This window comes from Lontra canadensis, unplaced genomic scaffold (genome assembly GCF_010015895.1).
Source record: "Lontra canadensis isolate GAN:19392208 unplaced genomic scaffold, GSC_riverotter_1.0 scaffold106, whole genome shotgun sequence".
Lineage (NCBI taxonomy): Eukaryota > Metazoa > Chordata > Mammalia > Carnivora > Mustelidae > Lontra > Lontra canadensis.
Window position 1 is genome coordinate 2,285,037 of NW_022631100.1, and position 17,531 is coordinate 2,302,567.

A 17,531-nucleotide genomic window follows, 5' to 3' on the forward strand; every position below is an offset into this window, starting at 1 on the left:
ACTTATAAATCATTGCTTTAAACCTGAAGTTGAAGCAAAAAAAAAAAGTAAACAGAAGAACTTTGATTATTATACTCAAGTGAAACACTAGGAATAGTTCAACTACCGAAAAAGACCAGGATGATGACCAGGCCTCAGACTGGGATCCTCAGAAAGGCCTGCCTGCAAGGTTGGCATCTGGGACCTTGAATTTCAGGAGTGCTCCCACTGTTCTCATACTAACAGAGGTGGTGTACTGCACCTTGGCTGTGATTGTCAAAGACAACCACTGCAGGGTTCTGGAAATGGACCAAATGCAAAAAACAATTATGGAAACTGAGGGTTTTGGAGGGGCGGGGGTTGGGGGTTGGGTGAGGCTGGTGGTGGATATTATGGAGGGCACGTATTGCATGGAGTACTGGGGGTGATGCATTAACAATGAATTTTGGAACACTGAAAAAATAAAGTGGAAAAAAAAAACCCCAATTACGTAACATTTACTGTTAGGGCGTCTGGGTGGCTCAGTTGGTTGGGTATCCAACTCTTGAATTTGGCTCAGGTCATGGTCTCGGGGTTATGGGATCAAGCCCTGCTGTGTCAGGCTCCATGCTCAGCACAGAGTCTGCTCCTCTCCCTTTCCTTCTGCCCCTCCCCTCATGCTGTCTCTCAAAGAAACAAATAAATCTTGAAAGGAAAAAAAAAAAAAAAAGAAATGCTTACTGTTAAAAAGTTGCTAAAGCTTCAGGTAAGGACAGGGGAAGTCAGTGGCCTTTCTGCCTGTGGCTTTTCACATCCTCACCATCACCACTCCCTTGGTTGGTAGGAATCATTTTACTAGTGAACGGCTGTGACTGCCAGAGGGGGGCAAACTCAATGCAGACCAATGGGTAATACCTGTAACCCTGCCAGTTAAAAGTGGTAAACTCGATCAGGAGAGAGTAAGAGAAGCCCACAGTTCTGTAAGCCCAAGGTATAGTCCTGGCTGAGGTGAGTGACAGAACAGGGAGATCCTAGAAACTAAAGAGCCATAAAAGGCCAAAAGCTCTCCGTAAATCCCTAGCTCACTAGAAAACTATGTGAATGGGTAGAGAAGATGTAAGCAAGCCCGGTAAAAAGTAAAAGCTAAGGTTCACTTGAAAACTGACAGCAACTTTGTATCCCAACGCATACACGGATGGATCTGAGACCTTTCTTATTAAGATGCTTGAGCACAACCTCTGCCCAAGTCACTGGTTGGTCACTAAGTTCTGTGGACACAGGTACAACTCCTAGGAAGCCAAGCTTAAAAATATAAGAATAAAAAACCTGACCAGAGAACATCAGCAGTTGCACAAGACAAGTTATGAAAGCAAACACAACTATCAAAAAATTAGAAGGCAGAGTTACTACGATCATTATCTAAAATGTCAAGTTTTTTTTTTCTTTTTAAAGATTTTATTTTTATCGGGCTCTCTGCTCAGCGGGGAGCCTGCTTCCTTTCCTCTCTCTCTCTGCCTGCCTCTCTGCCTACTTGTGATCTGTCAGATAAATAAATAAATCTTTAAAAAAAATAAAGATTTTAGGGGCGCCTGGGTGGCTCAGTGGGTTAAGCCGCTGCCTTCGGCTCAGGTCATGATCTCAGGCTCCTGGGATCGAGTCCCGCATCGGGCTCTCTGCTCAGCGGGGGGCCTGCTTCCCTCTCTCTCTCTCTCTCTCTCTCTCTCTCTGCCTGCCTCTTTGTCTAAGTGTGATCTCTCTCTGTCAAATCAATAAATAAAATCTTTAAAAAAAAATAAAGATTTTATTTATTTGACAGAGGGATAGAGAGAGAGAGCACAAGTAGGCAGAGCATCAGGCAGAGGAAGAGGGAGAAGCAGGCTCTCCACTGAGCAGGGAGCCTGATGTGGGGCTCCATCCCAGGACCCTGGGATCATGATGTGAGCCAAAGGCAGCTGCTTCACCAACTGAACCACCCAGGTGTCCTAAAATGTCAAGTTTTCTACCAAAAATTATTAGACATGTAATGAAATAAAAAAGTATGACTCTTAATCAGGATAAAAGGGGTATTAGGTAGAAATTGACAGAAATGATAGATTTAGCAAAGACTTCAAAAGTAGATACTAGGGTGCCTGGGTGGCTCAGTGGGTTAAGCCTCTGCCTTCGGCTCAGGTCATGATCTCAGGGTCCTGGAATCGAGTCCCGCAACGGGCTCTCCGCTTGGCAGGGAGCGTGCTTCCTCCTCTCTCTCTCTGTTTGCCTCTCGGCCTACTTGTGATCTCTCTCTTTGTCAAATAAATAAATAAATAAAATCTTAAAACAAAAAATAAAGACATACTATCTTTAAAAAGTAGATACTATAAGTATGTTCAGAGAATTAAAAGAAAGATGACAATACTTGATAGGATATCTCGACAAATAGAACCTAGAAAATAATCAAATGAGAACTCTAGATATAAAGAGCAAATTTGAGATAGTAGAAGAATCACTGAATTTGGTTTCAAATAATGTATTGTAGAAGTCTGGATTATGATATATTAATCAGAGACCAAGAGAAATTATTCAATCCAAAGAACAGAGAGAAAAAAGATTGGAAGAAAAAGAACAGAGCCTCAGACACCTACAGAAAGATATCAAGTTTCCAACATATTTGTAATGAAAGTCCCAAAAGACAGAAAGCAGAAAAAATATCAAGAATAAATGGCAAAAAATTTCCCACATTCGATTAAAAAATTAATCTACTGGGGCGCCTCGGTGGCAAAGGCAAAGGCCTTCAGCTCAGGTCATGATCCCAGAGTCCTAGGATGGAGCCCCTCATCGGGCTCTCTACTCAGTGGGGTGTCTGCTTCCTCCTCTCTCTCTGCCTGCCTCTCTGCCTACTTGTGATCTCTGTCAAATAAATAAAAAATCTTTAAAAAATAAAAATTAAAAAATAAAAATTAATCTACCAAGCCAAGAAGCTCACCGAACATTCAAAGAGTTCAATGAAATACAAAGAGCATCATACCTAAAACATCATAGTGAAATTTCCAAAGTCCAAGGACAGAGAGAGAATATTGAAAGCATCAAGAGAAAAATGACATCACATACAGAACAGCAACAATATTAACAGGTACATCTCATCAGAAACAATCTCATCAGAAACAAGGAAGGTCAGAGGGCAATACAGAAGGTATAAACAATACTCTCAACCATATGTCTAACTCACATATATGGAACACTTGATCCAACTCAAACAATCCTCTGAAACACACATGGGACATTCTGTAAGACGGGCCATCTGGTAGGCTATAAAACAAGTCTCAATAACTTTTTCTTTTTAAGATTTTATTATTTATCTGTCAGAGAGAGAGAGAGAGAGTGAGTGAATGTGTGTGCAAGTGCCCAAGCAGGGAGAGGAGCAGAGGGAGAAGCAGGCTCCCTGCTCAGCAAGGAGCCTGATGCGGGGCTCGATCCCAGCACTGCAGGATCATGACCTGAGGCCAAGCCAGACGCTTGACTGACTGAGCCACTAGATGCTCCTGCAGAGGACATTTACGCCCCTCTTCCACAGATCTATATCTGAAGTGCAAGTCAGGTTCCGCTATTATTACAGGAATATCTATTTGTTCAAGTGATGACTAACTTCTATTCAGTTTTACTTAACTGGTTGAAAAACTAAAATATATTTTGGTTTAAACTTCTTTGTCTCTAATGCAGCGCTCTCCTTAACACTCATTTCTTTCTCTCTCTTTTTTTAAAGATTTATTTATTTTAGAGAAAGAGCACACACACCCAAACGAGAGAGAATCTCAAGCACTGACTCTGCATTGAGTACACAGCCCAACGTGGGGCTTGATCCCACCACCATGAGATCATGGCCTGAGCCGAAACCAAGAGTGGCACCCACTGAGCCACCCAGGGGGCCCTTTGATAGTCATTTCCATATGGGATCACTGTGCTGACAATGCAAAGCTAAAAAATCACCAAAAACAAGAGCAGCAACCTACGTTAGTATACATGATCACTCAGGAAAAAGTAGATTCTAGGTCAGAATGCCAAGTTCAGGAAAATAAGAAAAAAATGTTATTGTGTGGGGCGCCTGGGTGGCTCAGTGGGTTAAGCCTCTGCTTTCGGCTCAGGTCATGATCTCAGGGTCCTGGGATGGAGCCCCGTATTGGGCTCTCTGCTCAGCAGGGAGCCTGCTTCCCCCTCTCTCTCTCCACCTGCCTCTCTTCCTACTTGTGATCTCTGTCAAATAAATAAAAATTTAAAAAAATATTATCTTATGTCTATCCATTTCCCTGTTGTTGATTCCAGGTTTGGGCTTTAAAATTATGAACAGGGCGCCTGGGTGGCTCAGTGGGTTAAGCCGCTGCCTTCGCTCAGGTCATGATCTCGGGGTCCTGGGATTGAGTCCCGCATCGGGTTCTCTGCTCAGCAGGGAGCCTGCTTCCCTCTCTCTCTCTCTCTGCCTGCCTCTCTGCCTCCTTGTGATTTCTGTCTTTCAAATAAATAAATAAATAAAATCTTTAAAAAAAATAAAATTATGAACAAAGGTGCTATGAACATTCTAGTATGTAGCCATCCTTCTGTGGACAGCTGTTTTCACTTCTCTTAAGTAAATGCCTTGGAGGAAAACAGCTGGGTCAAAGGGCAGGCATAAGCTTAATTTTGTAAAACACAGCTACACTTTTCTCCAAAGTGGTAGACCATTTCACAATGCCACCAAAAAAGCCCAGGAATTAATGTAGCTCTACACCCTTGACAACACTTGGTGTTACTAGTTGTTTCAGCGTTAGCCATTTCTGGGGTGTGTATAGTGGTACTTCATTGCACTTTCAATTTACATTTTTCTGATGACTGATGATGTTGAATATTTTCTTATGTGCTTATTTGCAAGTGTCTATTCAAGTCTTTTGTCTCGTTATTTGAACCAGACTTTTAATTATTAACTTACAGAGTTCTTTATATTTTCTAGATATAGGTCATTTTTCAGATAAACATTTCGGAAATATTTACTCCCAATATGTCGCCTGCATATTTATTTTAATGGTAGTTTTCAGTGAGCAAAAGTTTTTAAGTTATACCTAAAAATCATCTTGTTATTTTCTTTTTTTTTTTTTTAAGATTTTATTTATTTATTTGACAGAGAGAGATCACAAGTAGGCAAAGAGGCAGGCAGAGAGAGAGAGAGAGAGAGGGAAGCAGGCTTCCTGCTAAGCAGAGAGCCCAATGCGGGGTTCGATCCCCAGACGCTGGGATCATGACCTGAGCCGAAGGCAGAGGCTTTAACCCACTGAGCCACCCAGGCGCCCCTATTTTCTTTGTCAGAGCCAAGAAATATCTGCCTACTACAAATCACACTGATATTTTCCTGTATTTACTTATAGAAGCCTTATAATTTTAGCTTTCATGTTTAGCCCTTTGGTCCATCTTAGGTATAGTCCTTTTGTGTAGTTTACGGAAGTATCAAGGTTCATACAGATAGCTAATTGCTCCAGCATTGCTGGAATGCCCTTCCTTTCCACTGAGATGCTTTGATGCCTTCAGGAAGTCAATTGTACATATGTGTGGATCCACTTCTGGGTTAGGTTATCCTTTCCATTTCCATACAAACATTAGAATAAGCATATCAATTTCAATTTAAAAATTCTGTGATTTAGACTGTCTGCCTCAACAGATCAATCCTGGCAGAACTGACTTTTATTTTTTTTTAAGATTTTATTTATTTATCTGCCAGAGAGAAAGAGAGAAAGAGAGAGAGCACAAGCAGGGGGAGTGGATAAGGGAGAAGGAGAAGCCGACTCCCTGCTGAGCAGAAAGCCTGACTTGGGACTCCATTCCAGGAACCCAGGATCAATGCCTGAGCTGAAGGCAGACAGTTAACCGACTGAGCCACCCAGGCGTCCACCATTGGAATTTTCACAGGGACTGCACTGAGTCTATAGATGGCTTTGGGAAGTATGGACAATTTAATAATATTGAGTATTCCAATCCAAAAGTATGAGATTTCTTTCCACTTTTTTGTATCTTCAGTTTCTTTCATCAGTGTCTTATAGTTTTCAGCATATTGATTTCTCACTTCCTTGGTTAAATTTAATCCTAAGTACTTTAGTGTTTTTGACCCCATCATAAATGGGATTGTTTTCGTTTTTTTTTTTTAAATGGGATTGTTTTCTTATTCAAGTTTTTTTTTTTTTTTAAGATTTTATTTATTTATTTGCCAGAGAGAGAGAGAGAACAGGCAAGCAGAGTGGCAGCAGAGGCAAAGGGAGAAGCAGGCTCCCCGCCAAGCAAGGAGCCCGATGTGGGACTCGATCCCAGGATGCTGGCATCATGACTTGAGCCGAAGGCAGCTGCTTAACCAACTGAGACACCCAGGCATCCCGTCAAGTTTTGTTTTTTTTTTTTTTCTAAGATTTTATTTATTTGACAGAGAGAGAGAGAGATCACAAGTAGGCAGAGAAAGAGGGGGAAGCAGACTCCCTGCTGAGTAGAAAGCCCGATGTGGGGCTTGATCCCAGGACCCTGAGATCATGACCTGAGCTGAAGGCAGAGGCTTAACCCACCGAGCCACCCAGGCGCCCCTTATTCAAGTATTTTGAACATAAATATATAAAAATGCAATGATTTTTGAATATTGATTTTATATTCTTGCAGCTTTACTGAATTTACTAGTTCCAATAGTTTTGGGGTGGAGTCTTTAGGGTTTTCTCCAGATACAGTCATTTCATTTGTAAACAGAGATAATTCTAATTCCTCCTTTCTGATTTGGATGCCTTTACTTCTTTTCCTTGCCCAACTGCTCTGGCTGGGACTTCTAGTACTATGCTGGTGAGAATGGTTACCCCTGTCTTATTCCTTATCTTAGAGGGAAAGCCCTTAACAGCTCCCTGTGGGTATGATGTTAGCTGTGGGTTTATGCTCTAGTTTCTTAAAATGCAAATTTAGACAGTTTTTAAAAATATATAAGCATTTAAAACTGTAGGTTTTCCTGTAACTACTGCTTTAGCTGTACCCCACAAATTTTTACGTTGTATTTTTATTATTTTTATATTAGAAGTATTTGCTATTTTCCCTTGAACTTCCTCTTTTTACTTAGGAGTTATTCAGAAGTAGAACATTTAGTTTCCAAATATTTGAGTGTCTTCAGGATTTTTTTTTCTTTTTTTTTTTTTAAGATTTTATTTATTTGACAGACAGAGATCACAAGTAGGCAGAGAGAGAGAGGAAGGGAAGCAGGCTCCCTGCTGAGCAGAGAGCCCGATGCAGGGCTCGATCCCAGGACCCTGAGGCCATGACCTGAGCTTAAGCCACTGAGCCACCCAGGGGTCCCTCTTCAGGATTTTATTGTTTTGCTAATTAAATTCTGCTGTGTTCAGAGAAATTCTATGTATGATTTCAATCTCTTAAAATGTACTGACATTGCCACCAGATGGTCTATTTTGACAAACAAATCATGTGCATGTATAAGGAATATGTATTCTATAGTTTTGGGGATTAGTGTTCAAAAATATCAATCGGATCTGGGTGCCTGGATGGCTCAGTTGGTTAAGCTTCTGCCTTCAGCACAGGTCAAGATCTCAGGGTCTCTTTGTCCCTCCTCTCTCTCTCTCTCAAATAAATAAAATCTTTAAAAAAATATATCAGTTGGATCATCAAAATTGACAGTGTTTCTCAGATTCTCTGTATTTGTACTGGTTTCTTTTCCTCTTCTCAGTTACTAGTAGAGAGGTGTTAAAATCTACAACTATGACTGCTGATTTGTATATGGCCTCCTTTAGTTGTCTCAGTTTTTGCTTTAAGTATTTTAAAGTTCTGTTATGAAGGACTTATTAATGAATGTATATTAGGATTGTTGCATTTTTCTGAATTGACCTTTTTATCATTATCAAATATTCCTCTCTCTCTGGTAATACTCCTTGTCTTGAAATCTACTTTGTCTAACATTATAGCCAGTTCAGCTCTCTATGGTCAATATCTGCATGCCTATCTTTTTCACTTTTAGATTTTGCTTTTAAATTATCAATTTTAGATTTTAAGTATAATTCTTTTTTGTTTTTTAAGATTTTTATTTATTTATTTGACAGAGATCACAAGTAGGCAAAAAGGCAGGCAGAGAGAGAGGAAGGGAAGCAGGCTCCCTGCTGAGCCGAGTGTGATGCGGGGTTCGATCCCAGGACCCTGAAATCATGACCTGAGCCGAAGGCAGAGGCTTTAACCCACTGAGCCACGCAGGCGCCCCTTTAAGAATAATTCTTAAAGATAGCATATTGTTAGGCATTTTAAAAAAAGATTTTATTTATGTATTTGAGAGAGAGAGTGAGCGAGCAAGAGAGAGAGCATATGCAAGGGGAGCACCAGGCAGAGGGAAAGCGAGAAGCAGGCTCCCCACTTAGCAGAGAGCCTGATGCAAGGCTTGATCCTAGGACCCTGGGATCACGATCTGAGCAGAAGGCAGACACTTAACCAACTTTGTCACCTGGGCATCCCAGGAATTTCTTTTTTTTTTTTAAATCTAGTCTGATAATCTCTACTTTTCTAGTACAGTGCTTAGTTCACTAACATTTAATATAATGAAAATAGGACCACACTTGAGTCTACCTTCTTGCTGTTTATTTTCTATTTATGCCATGGTGTTTGTTCCCCTGTACTTTCTTTCCTATTGTCTTTTCATTTATTTATTAGAATTTCAAAATTAACTTCTCTGTTGGCTTTCTAAGTATGCGTCTTAGCATTTTTTTTTTAAAGTAGGTCCTGCCTGGGTGGCTCAGTTGGTTAAGCAACCGACCCTTGAGTTTGGCTCAGGTCATGATCTCAAACCCCACGTCTGACTCTGTGCTGGGTGTGAAGCCTGCTTGGGATTCTCTCCGCCCTTCTCCCTCTGCCCCTCCCCCTGCTCACTCTCTCTCTCTAAAGAAAAAAAAAACAAAACAAAACCCTCCTTCTACTAGTTCTCAAAGTATAGCCCCACTCCAGCAGCATCAATATCACTTGGAATCTTGTTAAAATGCAAATTCTCAGGCCCTACCCCTGACCTTCTGAATTAGAAACTCGGTGGAAGGGGTCTGGCAATCTGTGTTTCATCCACCCCTCCAGGTAATTCTGATGCACCCTGAAGGGTTTTTTTTGTTTGTTTTTTTAAAGATTTTATTATTTATTTGACAGACGGAGATCACAGAGAAGCAGGCAGAGAGAGGAGGAAGCAGGTTCCCTGCTGAGCAGAGAGCCCGATGCGGGGCTCGATCCCAGGACCCCGATCCCAGGACCCCGAGATCATGACCTGAGCCAAATGCAGAGGCTTTAACCCACTGAGCCACCCAGGTGCCCCCACCCTGAAGGTTTTGAACCTCAATACTCTACAGATCAGAATACCAATCTTTACCTACTACGGTCTATTCACAGTCAATATTGTATGCTCTCATAACAAATTCAAGAACCTTGCAACACAACTGTTCCATTTTACATATGTGCCATTTTCCGTAGAAAATTTCTTCTCCTCTCTGTAGATTTGAGGTTCCATCTGGTATCATTTCCCTTCAATCTGAAAAATATCTTTTGGCATTACTTTTGGCATATTTTTTTATGTAAAGTCAGCTACCATTCATAAGTTTTCCTCTTATGTAATATGTTGCTTTTCTATGACTGCTTTCAAGATTTTCTTTGTAGTTTTTCTGTATGGTATCTTGGGGCTTTGCAAACATGTGGGTTATCTGGGTTGGGTTCAGAGTATCTTGGATCTGTACCTTTTAAAAAATTAAATGTGGGAATATTTTATCCTTTGTCTTTTTCTGTTTGTTTCCCTGTGCCATGTGTCTCTCCTCTCCTTTTAGGAACTCTATACATCTGTGAAATTGCTTAACATTGTCCCAGAGGCCTCTGAGGCTCTAACACAGTTTTTCCCAGTTTTGTCTGCTGTTCTCACAGTGGGATAATTTCTAGGGATGTATTCTCAGGTTCACTCACTCTTGCTTTTACTATTTCTGATCTGTTTTGAAGCCCATTAAGAATTTTTTTCAGGTACTATACTTTTCACTTCTAAATTTGTTATACCTAAATAATTCCTCTTTATCTCTGAGATTTCTCCACTCACTATGACCACATTTATATTAAGTTCATAACAAGCATTTTTAAAAAAGATTTTATTTATTTGACAGAGAGATCACAAGTAGGCAGGGAGGCAGGAGGAGAGAGAGGAGGAAGCAGGCTCTCCCCAGAGCAGAGAGCCCAAAGTGGGGCTCGATCCCAGGACCCTGGAATCATGACCTGAGCTGAAGGCAGAGGCTTTAACCCACTGAGCCACCCAGGCGCCCCCATAACAAACATTCTGAAGCTACTGCTAATTCCAATATCTCAGCCAACTCAGCATCGAATTCTACAGATGGCTTTTTGACTACAGAACCTGTGTTCATGTTCCTACATAGGTTTAATAATTTTGTATTGCATGCTTACACAGTATGCTGAACTTCTTCTGGTAGACAAAAAATTACTGGCAGATTTTTTTTGGCCCTGCCATGCTTCCTCTTATTGTTATAAATTTAGACCAGCTTTCCTCCATAATGAGGTCTTTGAATTTCATATAATTTTCATGTGTCACAAAATATTATTACTGGGATTTTTTTTCTTCAGCCATGGGTGGCTCAGTCTGTTAAGCATTTGCCTTTGGCTCATGTCATGATCTCAGGGTCCTGGGATTGAGCCCTGAGTTGGGCTCCCTGATCGCAGGGAACCTACTCTCCCTCCTCCCTGCTTGTGCTCTCTAAATAAATAAATAAATAAATAAATAAAATTTTTAAAATAAAAATGCAAAAATAATTCTTTTTTTTTAAAAATTAGTTTTTGTTTTTGTTTTTGTTTTTTTAAAGATTTTAATTATTTGAGAGAGAGAGAGAAAGCAGGAGAAGTGGAGGCTCAGGGGGAGAAGCAGACTCTCTGCTGAGCAGGGAGCCCGATGTGGGACTTGATCCCAGGACTCCAGGACCACGATCCAAGCCGAAGGCAGTCGCTTAACCAACTGAGCCATTCAGTTGGTTTTTTTCTTAAAAAAAAAAAAAGAAAGAAAGAAAGAAAGAAAAAAAAGATTTTATTTATTTGAGAGACAGTGTGTGTGCATGAGCACGGAGAAGAGCAGAGGGAGAGGGAGAGGGAAAAGCAGACTCCCCTCTGAGCAGTGAGCCTGATGTGGGCTTGATCCAAGGACCCTGAGAGCATGACCTGAGCCAAAGGCAGATGCTTAACCGACTGAGCCACCCAGGTGCCCCAAACTCTTCTCATATATATTTTTTAAGATTTTATTTATTTGAGAGAGCAAGTGAGAAAGAGAGTGTAACAAGCAGGGTAAGGGGCAGAGGGAGAAGCAGACTCTCCACCAAGGGGGGAGCCAGACATGGGGCTTTAACCTGGGACTCCAGGATCATGACCTGAGCCAAAGGCAGAGGCTTAACTGAGCAACCCAGGCACACCCTTTTCTCATATCTTGATACATCCTGTCCAACCTATTCTCCATTACAATGAGAATACCTACTTATAGACCTTCCATAAAACTGCCAGTCCTTAAAATTCTGAAACAATTAACTTTTATGTCATTCTATGCATTCCGACACTTCTCTGATTTGTAGTTGTACTATAGACTTTATATCTGTACTTGTTTGTATGGTGTGGGTTTTTTTATTATTTTTTAAAAAGATTTTATTTATTTATTCAACAGACAGAGATCACAAGTAGGCAGAGAGGCAGGCAGGGGAGGGGGGAGCAGGCTCCCCACTGAGCAGAGAGCCTGATGCGGGGCTCGATCTCAGGACCCTGAGATCATGACCTGAGCCGAAGGCAGAGGCTTAACCCACTGAGCCACCCAGGTGCCCCTATATGGTGTTTTAGAACTAATGTATCTTTTCAAGTCTACAATCTCCCCCTCACTTAATTTCTAATCTCATCCCCAGATTAATTTTATTGACAGAGAGATCATCTGTAACTTCTGCACATGGTTAAGCCTGTCATGGTAAGTTATGACCAAATCTATTCTTCTCTTTTCTACCTGGATTTCATGTGCAAGATACAGTCTCCTCTCTTTTGTCTGCCTTTTCTCTTAATTACCCATTTTTATAATATAATAGAAACATGTACCACTTTTATAACCAGGCAAAGTGATATTAATATGTAACTCAAGGTTACCTTTCCTCCAGAAAATATTCTTTGATAAATCCAACCATTGTTTAATCCCTTTCAGTGCAGTTACCAATCTACCTATTCACTTAACACCTTGTTATTTCCTGTGTTACATAAATTGTAATTTTAGTTTACTAAATTATTAAGGCTTAATTTACACTTGAAGTTTTGGTGGTACTTTCCTTCCACATCATAACTGAACAGAACAGAAAGACTCACATCTACGAGTTGACAGAATTTACACCCTTAAATTAAAATGCTGAGCAGACTACCTACTGAATTATTACTATTCAGTCATTAGAAATGGACTATCCCTAAACCCAAAGAGCACAAAAACAATGGTATTTGTGAGGTAACTGTTTAAGATTGGTTAGAAAAGAAAAGAAATGATGTGAAAGCAAAAGACAGGACAATTTAAAATTTTAGAAATTCAAACAATGTCTAGCCATGCTTATTCCAGTGAATTTTAAATTTCATCTTTGTGGCAGTTTGCTTTAGTTTACGTTATAGTAGACATTGCTTTGAACCAGTACACTTTCTCCCAAGCAGCTTAAAAACCAGATGCCACAGATAAAGAAATAATAACTTCTACAGTACACTGCTATAGAACTACAGTTTAAGCTTTTATTTTTTTTTTAAGATTTCATTTATTTATTTGACAGACAGAGATCACAAGTAGGCAGAGAGACAGGTGGTGGGGGTGGGGGTGGGAAGCAGGCTCCCTGCCAAGCAGAGAGCCCAATGTGGGGCTCTATCCCAGGACCCCGAGACCATGACAGAGGCTTAAACCACTGAGCCACCCAGGGATCCCTAGTTTAAGTTTTTAAAATTTAAAAGCTATTTGTCTAGTGGTTATCTAGTAGTTATCTTGGTGAAAAATTATAGAGCAAAATGGTAATGAGGTTATGTTCACTTACCTGTAACTTTGGTTCCAATAACCAGGGGTAAAGGAATTTCATCTGGGAGATCTTTGAATTGGGAAACATCTGCAACTTTCCTTTGTTGTAAGAGCCTTATTTTCTGTCGTTTCTGTTTTAAGGCTGATCTCTCTTCCTCAAAAAATGCAGAAGAACATCTAGAATAAATTATAAAAATCATATAAACTGATAACTATCCTATACAAAAACTTGAAATCAGGGGGCCCCCAGGTGACAAGTCAGTTGAGCATCTGACTCTTAGTTTTGGCTCAGGTCATGCATGATCTCAGAGTCGTGAGATCAAGGCCCAGGTCAGACTCTGAGCTCGGCAAAGGGTCTACTAAAATTTCTCTCTCCCTCTGCCCCATGGCACACTCACTCGTACTCTCTCTCTCTCAAAAGTGAATAAATCTTTAAAAAACAAACAAACCAAAATACAAAACTTGAAATCAGACTACCCATCTCACCATTCCCTCTTTTCCTCTCTTTCGAGTAATACAGTTAAGAATGAGTTCTTAGAAATAATAATTGTTTCCCTTCAAAGTAAATTATATCTTTTTAAAAATGGGACTTTGCAAGACTTAAAGAGTTATAAGCAGTCTACATCCTTTGTTCACCATTCTTTGTTCACCATTCTTTGACAACACTGCATCTGGATCCCAGGTCTCCTCCTGGGATGAAGTTCAATTATAATATTCTGTTCAGAAGAACATGATATTTTCCCTGTGACCCAGTGAGCACACCAATAAAGAACTAAAGATGAGGCTTACTTCTGTGTAAATGTTTAACCATACCTCCTGCCTTAAAGCATAAATACTGAATTTACTCTTATCTTTAGGGCCTATCTTACTTCTATTTTCAAATACTGGGATGAACCAATGTAACTTAAACATAGCTTCATGCCACAGAATATATATCTGTAAAACCATTATCACAGACAAGATAATGAACACCTGAAAACATCAATCACTCCCCAAAGTTTCCTTGTGGCACTTTATTATCCTTCCTTCACAATCCTCCCACTTCTATATCTCCACTGCTCAAGCAATCACTAAGTTGCTTTCTGTCATTATAGCTTCTATCTTCTAAAATTTTATATAAACAATATCATCTAGTATGAACTCTTCTGTCAGGCTTCTTTCACTCAGCATAATTATTCTAAAATTAATCCATTTTGTCACATGCATCAATGGTTCATTCTTTTTATTGGAGAATAGTAACCTTTTCTTTGAATGTGTCATAATTTGTTTACCCATTCTCCTACTGGTAGACATTTGTGTTGCTTCCAGTTTGGGGTCATTACAACAAAGTTGATATGAACATTTCTGTAGAGGTTTTTGTATAAACATATGCTTTAATTTCTCTTAACTAAATACCTAGAAACAGAATAACTAGGTCATATGGTCAGTGCATGTTTAACCTTTTAAGAAACCAAAGAAGCCAAATATTACCAAAGACGATATACAGATGACAAGCCACTTTGATGCTCACCACACTATGTCATTAGGGAAATATAAATAAAGTGAGACATTACTACAAATCTATTAGAATGACCAAAATCTAGAACACAGACAACACCAAATGTTGGCAAGGATGTGGAACAACAGAAACTCTTGTTCATTCTCGTGGGAATGCAAAATGGCATGGACACCTTGGAAAATAGTTTGGTGGTTTCTTATAAAACTATACATAGTCTTATCACACAATCCAGCAACCATACTCTTTGGTATCTACCCAGATGAGCTAAAAACTTACGTCCACACCAAAACCTTAACATGGATGTTTACACCAGTTTACTCATAACTGGCAAAACTTCGAAGCAACCAAGATGTCTCTTAGTAAGTGAGTGGATTAAAAAAAATACAGGAGTATATTCAGACAATGGAATATTATTCAGCGCTAAAAAGGATGAACTTTCAAGCCATGAAAAGATACAGAGGAACCTGAAATGCATATTACTAAGTGAAAGAGGCCAGTCTGAAAAGGCCACATATGGTATGATTCCAACATATGACATTCTGGAAAATGCAAAACTCTGGAGAAATGATCAGCAGTTGCCAGGAGTTGGGGCCCTCGGGAGAGGAAGGAATAAGTGGAGCCCAAAAGATTATCAGAGCAGTAAAAAAACTGTATATGACATTATAATGATAGATATATGTCATTATACATTTTTCAAAACCCACAGATACAAAACCAAGAGTAAACCCTAATGTAAACCATGGATTTGGGGGATTATGATAAACTGATATAGACTCATCAACTTTCACAATGTATCACTGTGGTGGAACATACCGATAAGGGGAAGGCTGTGCATCTCTGAGGGCAGAGAGTATATAGGAAATCTCTCTAACTTTCTCTCAATTTTGTTGTGAACCTAAAATTCTCTAAAAAAAAAAAATTGACTGAGCCACCCAGGGGCCCTTAATCTTGTAAATTTTAGACATTATGGGTTCATTTGCGTTTTTCTATTGACCAAATGTTGACTACCTTCTCTAGTATTTATTTGACATCCTCATATCTTTGGTGAAGCATCCATTCAAATCATTTAGCAATTTGTTAAGTGGGTTTATACTTTTCTGCATTTTTTTCATTGACATGAAAATGACACCCAGCATTATATTAGTTTCAGGTGTACAACGTAAGGAGCTGACAATTTTTCTACACCATTCAATACTGACCACAATAAGTGCAGTCAACACCTGCCACCAGATGTTATTACAATATTATTGACTATTCCCTATGCTGTGCTTTTTTTTTTCATTTCCATGAATTCTTCTTTTTTTTTTTTTTTTTACCATTATTTATTTATTTGACAGAGAGAAAGATCACAAGTAGGCAGAGAGGCAGACAGAGACAGAGAGGAGGAAGCAGGCTCCCCACTGAGCAGAGAGCCCAATGTGGGCCTTGATCCCAAGACCCTGAGACCATGACCCAAGCTGAAGGCAGAGGCTTAACCCACTGAGCCACCCAGGCACCCAAATTATTCTTTTTATAACCAGAATTTTATACCTCTTAATTCCCTGTACTTATTTCACCCACCTCCCCTCAGGTAATCACCAGTTTGTGCTCTGTATTTAAGAGGTTTTTTTTTTTTTTAATTTTTTGTCCTTTTTTTCCATTTTCTTTCTTTTTTTCTTTTTTAAAGATTTTATCTACCTATTTGACAGACCAAGTGAGATAGCACAAGCAGGGGGAGCAGCAGAGGGAGAACAAGAAGCAGGCTCCCCGCTGAGCAGAGAGCCTAATGCAGGCCTCGATCCCAGGACCCTGGGATCATGACCTGAGTCAAAGGTAGACGCTCAACTGACTGAGCCACCCAGGTGCCCCTTTTCTTCTTTTTTTAGTTTCTATATATGAGTGAATCATAGGATTTTGTCTTTCTTTGTCTGACTTATTTCACTCAGCATAATACGCTCAAGATCCATCCACATTGTGGCAAATGGCAAGATTTCATTCTTTTTTATGGTAATATCCTGGGTGTGTGTGTGTGTGTGTGCGCGCGCAACATGCCCACGTTCTTATAAATGAAGGAACTATTAAAAACAGCATCAGCAATGTCATGTGTTAATACAGAAATAAAATATTACCAGTTCAATTAAAAGTTCTCCTTGCATTTCATCACTATCTACAGAAATCATTAAAATTAAATTCTGTTTCTACTTGCCCAAGTCACTTTATATTTCCATGCCTTCCCTGGATTTTTGCACCATCTAAAGTGAAAAAGTCTTGGGTACCTGGGTAGCTCAGTCATTAAGCATCTGCCTTTGCCTCAGGTCATGATCTCAGGGTCCTGGGATGAAGCCCCACATTGGGCTCCCTGCTTGGCGGGAGGCCCGCTTCTCCCTCCCCACTCCCTCTGTTTGTGTTCCCTCTCTCACAGTCTTTCTCTGTCAAATAAATAAATAAATCTTTTTTTAAAAATTTAAAAATAAAGTGAGAAAGTCTTGTACATGCTTTTACTAGGCAGAGAGACATTATATGAGAACTAATAATCTAATAGATTCCAAAACTTCACTCAAAAGTCATATCAAGTTCTCCAATGTGTTAGAAAGCAAGATATCACTGTAAAAGGAAAAGTCATTTCACATGAAAAGTAATTATCAGAAAATAACATATTGGATAGGTTGACTTGATTTTTCTTTCTGGGGTTTTGTTTTTTTGAGATAACCTGTGTTTTTATTTTAGAGGTATAGTAGACATATAACACTCTATGTAACCTTCAGGTGTACAACAGTGTGATTCAATATTTGTATATATTGTGAAATGACCACCGCACTAAGTCTTGTTAACATCTGACACCATATGTAGTTAGAACATGTTTTTCCTTGGGATGAGAACTTTTAAGACCCACTGTCAGCAATTTTCAAATACCTGTTACAGTATTATTAACTGTAGTCATCACACTATCCACTATACTTCAGGACTTATTTTTATAACTGCAAGTTTGTACCTTTTGATCCCCTTCACTTATTTCTCCTAACCCCTTATCCTGTTTTTATATAAAGTAAGACA

General features: G+C 39.6%; 1 protein-coding gene across 2 annotated transcripts in view; it reads right to left on the reverse strand.

Annotated features, from left to right (window-relative positions):
• LIN9 (lin-9 DREAM MuvB core complex component) overlaps positions 1-17,531 on the reverse strand; it is a 69,248-nt gene that overhangs the window by 24,907 nt on the left and 26,810 nt on the right. For both annotated transcript variants that reach the window (XM_032838750.1, XM_032838751.1), the window contains one exon: positions 13,020-13,177. In XM_032838750.1, coding sequence (XP_032694641.1) covers positions 13,020-13,177 — 158 coding nt within the window. The remainder of the gene's footprint in view (positions 1-13,019; positions 13,178-17,531) is intronic.